The sequence below is a fragment of the Penaeus monodon genome, chromosome 7, assembly GCF_015228065.2.
Source record: "Penaeus monodon isolate SGIC_2016 chromosome 7, NSTDA_Pmon_1, whole genome shotgun sequence".
NCBI lineage: Eukaryota > Metazoa > Arthropoda > Malacostraca > Decapoda > Penaeidae > Penaeus > Penaeus monodon.
Window position 1 is genome coordinate 8,743,651 of NC_051392.1, and position 7,500 is coordinate 8,751,150.

Sequence of the window (7,500 nt, forward strand, 5' to 3'; positions counted from 1 at the left end):
ATAGCGCACATTATGTACCATGCAATTGCCTCCTTATTAAAATCAGTGGACTATAAGAATTACCGACACCAACTAATCACAGAAGTAGGAGATATCTCCTAGAGGAACACTGATCAGAGCAACATGCACAATTGCACATTCACTGTTTGTGTTCACTTCTTCAGTGTTTTAGTCTCTCTCACTCACCTCAACAAACACTGTTCTGGGGATTGCCTGTGTCTGAAAAGATGTTTGTGAGAATAAGTTGTACATCCCACACAGGTTTTCAAAACTTCAAGGCCACAAACTAATAGATAAATGACACACTCATACACCACAGGACAGGCAGCAGGAAAACTGCAAAATCTGACATCCATTAACAATGAGTCTTGATGCAGCCTGGTCTTCCACTCTGCTTTACATAAATTCAAGAGAACAAATGGCATTGGAGGATATTAATGAATCTCATCTACTAAATGATAAAAACTAAGGCTATATCATGCTTCCTGTGGGTTTTCTTCAGATGTCCTGCACTTGTAATGGAAAGTCATTGGTTTATTTAGTCCTCTAAAGACTTACTAATATGATTTGTTTTCTTTTTGAAATATCTATTTTCAAAATTTCCCTAAATTTCTACTAAAAGAGATCTTCATTGATTACCATAACCCCATGAACTTTCACTGAGGCACAATATTACACTAAATAGAAAGGAAAACTCAATAATTCTTTTGAAAATATCTACATGAGTTAACTCAGTTTCACCTCATTTAATTAAAATAGCTTTTGGCCCAAAAGAAGTATATATATATCTCTTGATTAGTATGGAATCTAACATTGAATCAAATTATATTCAAGATTTTACAAGACGTTAAACAATTTTCAAATGGATGTTATTATCTCTTGCACTAGTCACGTTAACTGGAACACAGTAGTGGACTAGCATTACAACCATCAATAGTGTATAGTATGATAGTTTTAGTTATAATTTATAATGTGCATGATATCAAACTTTCCTGTTACTAAATTGCAAATCTCAGGCTACATCAAGACAATCATGAGATGTGATATCATGATGCTGATGCTTATGAAATGAAGGAAACAAGAAGAAGAAAAAAGAAAAAGGTTTTCTGATGACACATCCACACCACTTAATTGCTGCTGAAAGTTAATCAAGAAATATAAACACTAATTGCTAAAATTTAACCCATATAAAGGAAGCTAATGTCCTGACACAGAACATATGAACTGAAATAAAACTGAAATGAAATGAAAAGAAGAGAAAGGACAAGAAAAGAAGGGAGCAGAAAGGGCAAAAAAAAGAAAAAGAAAAAGAAAAAAGAAACCACCGACACAAGGCCACATCCAATCAGAGATAAAAATTCTAACCTGAGGAGAGCCAAGGTTGAAACGTCCCATATCGCTGCTGTGTCGTCATCACCCCCAGTGGCCAGGAGAGCAGAGTTGGGAGAAAAGGCACATACTCGCACTGCTGCTTCACTCGCCGGCTGTAGCGAACACAGCCTGCTCCCTGTCTATCAGAGAGAAAAAATATCATGTGTGACAAGGGTATGCACAGCTTTTTACATGATTATGGGGGACACTCCTCTGGTACTTTGACTCTGACACAAATCAACTTCAATAAACAGAGCTGGTGCACACATATATTCTCATCTCAAAAAACAAAAGAAAACAAAAATCCAATCCTAGTCTACAAACACCCCTTAAAATTAAAAACAAATGAATTAATAAAAAAAAAAAAAAAAAAAAAAATTATCCAGCCCAACTATAAAATATACAGAATGACAGGTGCAGTGTTACACAGCAAAACATATCTCGCTGCTTACTTACTTTCACATCCCAAATAATAGTGGAACCATCAGTAGACGCAGAGGCTAACTTTGTCCCAAAGGGTGAGAAATGTACACAGTTGATGCCGTAGGTGTGGCCAGTCAGAGGAGAGTATGAGACCTGCTCGAAGGTGTCCCCAACCTGCCACTTATATACCCTTACAGTCTTGTCCCTGGGGAAGTACAAATACAAAGAAATAGATGTTGTATATCATGATAATATAAATAAAAAAAAAACAGTACAAGTTGATATCCACTATGATTATAACATCTGCCTTCCAATTTATAAATGATACTGCAACCTTTAAATTGGGTTGCAATCAGATGATTTCACTTATCCTTAGAGTCAATATTCCTCTCTATCAATAAACACACCTTTTTAACCACTAGCATCAAGTTCAGTTCCTAAAATATTGCTACAGCAGTGGGTCTTTGTCTCTGTGCGAAACATGTGTTAACATGAAGGGACCTGGGCAAACATGACGCAGCTGGCTGTGAGCGGAGGAGCGGAGGAACAAGCCAAGAGACGGGGTTGGGTGCTGCTCCTGTGAAGACCTCGTGTGTGCCCTTGTGACCTGATAAACGTTATGTTGCCCTGTTATAAGCTGTATCGTGCAGTGTGACATGCTGGTTTCCCCCCTGTATTGTGCCTATAGAAAAGTGTACGGGTAAATAACTTGTGTAAATAAAGGAAAGACTGTAACTTTGTGTTTATTTCGTGCCCTGCCTCGCCACTTGGCGTTTTCCCTCCTGGTGTTCTGGGACGCTGTGGTGCTCAGTGCCTCTTGGAGCTGTTCAGTGTTCACGACCCTGTGGATAGCACGCCGTCTGCCTGGCCTGCCTTGTGTTGGTGGCAAAAAGACGAGGTGGTCGGCGTAACAAATGGTGTCAGGAGTGGGATTTGTGATATTTGATCAGTGAGACGTGCCGATTTATCATGTTGTCCAAAGATGGCGGCAGCCATGAGGGAGAGGAGGCTATGACTGAGGCAGGCACGAGTGAGGTGAAGCCGAGCCAGATGGACCTGATCACTGCCATGCTGGCCGGTATGAGGGAGGAAATGGCACAAAGGACAGAAGAGCAGGCACAGAGGGCACACGAGCAGGCACACCTTCTCGTCGAGATGCAGGCAAGGAAGGCAGAGGAACAGTTCTGCCGACTTGTTGAGGTGCTACAGAGCAATCTTGCATCTGTGAAGATGGAAACTCTGCAGTACACCGGCAAGGCCTGCAACAGCGTGAAGAGTGAACTGATGGCGGAGGTGCAGATTCTGAAGGGCGAGGTTCAGGGCCTGAGGGAGGATGTGAAGGAGGAAAGGCGGCGTCACGAGGTAGTAATGTTGCAGGCAGAGAAGGCAGACGAGGTTCTGGCAACAGATGCCAGAGTGTCAGATTTACTAGGGTCTGCCTGGGGTCCGTGGCAGGAAACCCCCGGGCCTCACAGCGTCGTGTCAGAGCCAGTGGTCGCTGCAGAAGGCTGGGGACCCATCGGAACCACTCCCTTGGGTATAGGTGGCAGCAAACTCGGACCCGGTCAACCCGCCTCGTTGCCTCCCTCACCCCCTTCCTCCCCTCCGGGCGTGTTAGTTCACGGCACGCATTCTCCACCCTGCAGCCCCTCAGCCTCCAGACATTCTGTGAGGCGTAAGCCAGCTGAGTACGACAGGAAGGTGGCCTGGGAGGCATATGTCGCCCAATTTGAAATGCTGGCATCTGCCCAGGGCTGGAGGCCAGGAAGAGAAGGCCCTGCAGCTGGTAACAGCGCTAAGGGGCCCCGCGGTGGAAGTGTTGGGGCATCTGCCAGCATCCCAACATGCCTCTTACACCAGTGTGGCGGAGGCTTTGAAACGCCGTTTCGGGCACCACCACCAGGCCGAGGTATATCGGGCCCACTTGAAGAAGCGGACTCGTGAGCGTGGCGAGACACTGTCCCAGCTGGCACAGGATGTGGAGGCGCTGGTAAGGAGGTCGTACCCTGCAGCTGCGGAAGAGATGATTGTGGTCCTGGCCCGCGATTTCTTTGTTGATGCTTTGCAGGACCAGCAGCTGCAAATCTACTTCAAGCAGGCACACCCTGAGGACCTGCAGGTGGCGCTGGCGAGGGCCTTGGAGTTCGAGGCCTTCCTGAAGGCAACCAGTGGCCTAGGGCCAGCTGCTCAGCCCCGCCATGACCTCCAGGGCCGGAAGGCTAAAGTGGAGAAGGTAGCATTGAGGAAGGTGAGCCCGAGCACTTTTCAAGGCTTGTGTTGGGGCTGTGGTAAGGAAGGGCACAGACGTAGTCGGTGTCGGAGGGAGTGGAGAACACGTCCTCTCAACTGGACGGATTCTGATGCCTTCCAGCAGTGCTGCAAGGACTGTGGCGGGTATGGTCACCATCTGAGTGCATGTCCTAAGGCTAAGGAAGTGGTACAGGAGGAAAACTCTGGAGAAGGGGGCCGAAACCCAGCCGTCCTTGGTTCACAGGCCCCGACTTGGGTAAGCTGCCGTCGAACCAGCACGATGCAGGTGGAGGGCTCAATAGATGGGAAGTCATGCCGCCTGACAGTGGACACTGGGGCTGAGAAGACCCTAGTACGGCCTGATATGTTGGCCAATATGCAACTTCCAGACGCACCACAGAGACTGTGTGGTGTCACGGGGCATTGTGTGCAGCTCAAGGGGCCAGTGGAGGCTCGTATTGGCGTGGGCAGCACGGTGCAGCGGCTGCCGGTGTATGTGGCCAATCTGGACGAGCACTGCTTGCTGGGCCTTGACTACCTGACGCAGAGTAAGGCGTGTGTCGACCTTGGACGGAAGCTGGTGAGGGTGCACGGTGAAGAGGTGCCCTTGCTTCCAGAGGTTGGCTGTGCAGAGGTAGTTACGGCTGAGCGACTGCACCTTGCCCCCAGGACAGAGTCTAGAATCCGGTGTCGACTGTCAAGAGTGATGCGTGGAGTAGAGGGCCTCGTGGAGCCCAACCAAAACTTGCAGCTGGCTGATGGTGTAGCGGTTGGGCGGAGCCTTGTTGGACCAGGGGAGGGGTTAGTTACAGTGTTGGTAGCCAACTTCTCCGATAAGGCCCAGAAGGTGCCAGCTGGTGCAAAGCTGGGCACTTGTGAGGAAGTGGAGCGTCCAGAAGAGTCGTCGGGGAGCAAGGAGTTGGTTGGTGTGGGGCCGTTGCCCGACTTCCTCGAGGACTTGGCGCACCGGAGCGCCCCTAACCTGACGGAAGCACAGACAGAGAAGATGCGTCACACCCTGTCTCAGTATGCAGATGTGTTTAGCAGGGGTGACTTGGACCTGGGCCGCACAGGTTTGGTGAAGCACCGCATTAACACCGGAAGTAGTTTGCCTATCAAGAGCCCCCCCCAACGTATTGCACCAACCAGACGAGAAGAGATGCAGCGCACTGTCAATGAGCTAGCGGCACAGGGGGTGATTGAACGGTCAGACAGTCCATGGTCATCAGCGGTAGTCCTGGTGAAGAAAAAGGACGGCACACAACGCTTCTGTGTGGACTACCGGGCGCTGAATGACACGACTATCAAGGACTCATACCCACTGCCGAGAATTGATGACACACTCGATGCATTGGTGGGGGCCAGGTGGTTCTCCACACTCGACCTGAAGTCGGGTTTTCACCAGGTGGAGATGGTGGAAGAGGACAAGCCAAAGACTGCCTTTTCCTTTGGGCAAGGCCTGTGGCAATTCAACGTCATGCCCTTTGGTCTCTGCAATGCTCCTGGTTGTTTCGAGCGTCTGATGGAGAGGGTATTGGATGGCCTGCAGTGGAAGACGGCGCTTGTCTACATTGATGACGTCATCGTCTTCGGGAGCACCTTCGAGGAGGAGCTGGAGCGGCTAGAGGAAGTACTACAGCGGTTGAGGAAGGCCAACCTCAAACTTAGCCCCAAGAAATGCTCGATGTTCCAGCATGAGGTGCCATTTCTGGGGCATGTAGTCAGTCAAGACGGTGTGCGCACCGACCCACAGAAGGTGGTGGTGGTGGAGAAGTGGCCAGTTCCCACCAATGTGGCGGAAGTCAGGACCTACATAGGCCTGTGCACATACTACCGCCGCTTTGTACAGGACTTCGCCAGTGTAGCGGCTCCTCTCCACCGACTTACACGAAAAGGGGAGTGCTTCCAGTGGGACGAGGCGTGTCAGTCTGCATTTGACAACCTGAAGAAGGCCCTGGTGGAAGCACCGGTCTTGCCCTATCCGGACCCGAAGCTCCCTTACCTGTTGGACACTGACGCTAGTGCGGAAGGCATCGGGGCAGTTTTGTCACAGATAAAGGACGGGAATGAGTATGTCGTGGCCTACTACAGTGCCAAGTTCAGCAGGCCTGAACGCAACTATTGTGTGACAAGGAAAGAGTTGCTGGCGGTGGTGAAGTCTCGAGCACTTTCACCCATACCTCTACGGTGCCGAGTTCACCATCCGGACTGACCATGCTGCCCTACAGTGGTTGAAGTCGCTGAAGGTAGCAGAGGGTCAGCTGGCAAGATGGTTAGGGCGCCTTGAACAGTACAACTACCACATCGTCCACCGCCCGGGTCGTGTCCATTGCAACGCTGACAGCCCGTGTGAGGCTAGTTGCTCACACTGTGTCCAGAAGGACTCTGATCCTGTGTGCCTCCGTCTGCAGGTGCTGGAATGCGCCACTAAAGGGGATGATGAGTGGCGTAAGGCACAACGTGAGGACTCTGACCTTGCTCCCATTGTCCGGTGGCTTGAGGCTCTCAGTGGACGCCCCAGTTGGGAGGCCGTGGCTGCGGAGAGCCCCACCACAAAGTGTCTGGTGGACCAGTGGGAAACATTACGAGTGGATCAAAGCGGTTTGTTAGTGAAGCGCTGGGTGCAGTTGAGTGAAGTGGACAGTGACACGTGGGTAGTTGTAGTACCCAGAGCCATGCGTGCTGAGTTGCTGAGGGAATTACATGCCGGTGTTACCAGTGGCCACTTGGGCGAGAAAAAGACCCTGAGCCGTCTCCGTCAACGCTTCTACTGGGTGGGCATGAGAAGTGACGTGTCTGAGTGGTGTAGAGCATGTGATGTGTGCAGTGCAAAGAAGGGCCCCGCTAGAAAGAACCGTGCCCCGTTACAGGTGTACTGTGTGGGAGCACCCATGGAACGGGTGGCAATAGACATTGCTGGTCCGCTGCCTCTCACGCCACAAGGAAACCGATACATCTGTGTGGTAATGGACTATTTCTCAAAGTGGCCTGAGGCATATGCACTACCCAACCACGAGGCCGAGACCGTGGCTGGCGTGTTAGTGAATGAATTCATTACCCGTTTTGGTGTGCCTTCTGAACTGCACTCTGACCAAGGCCGTGAGTTTGAGTCACGAGTGTTCCGTGAGTGTTGCGAGCTGTTAGGGGTGCGCAAGACACGGACGACACCCCCCATCCACAGTCCGATGGTATGGTGGAGCGGTTTAACCGTACCCTTGCTCAACAGTTAGCCAAATATTGCAGGGAAAGTCAGGAAGACTGGGACGTCAAGCTGCCCGCCATGCTCATGGCCTACCGGTCTGCTGTGCATGAGGTAACAGGCTTCACACCTGCCCGACTCATGTTTGGCCGTGAGCTCAGGCTACCAGTGGATTTGGCCACAGGGCGGCCACCCGACGTGAACTTGCCAACTGTCACATCCAGCTATGCAGTGGCACTGCAGGAGAACCTGGCGGA

At 50.5% G+C, this 7,500-nt stretch overlaps 1 protein-coding gene across 1 annotated transcript in view; it reads right to left on the minus strand.

Annotated features, from left to right (window-relative positions):
• The window catches only part of LOC119575519 (WD repeat, SAM and U-box domain-containing protein 1-like), a 23,153-nt gene that overhangs the window by 9,563 nt on the left and 6,090 nt on the right, over positions 1–7,500 (minus strand). Inside the window, exons 4-6 of the mRNA XM_037923169.1 lie at positions 1,828–1,999; positions 1,366–1,511; positions 187–219 (exon numbers count right to left, since the gene is read on the minus strand). Of these exons, the coding sequence (XP_037779097.1) occupies positions 187–219; positions 1,366–1,511; positions 1,828–1,999 (351 nt within the window). The remainder of the gene's footprint in view (positions 1–186; positions 220–1,365; positions 1,512–1,827; positions 2,000–7,500) is intronic.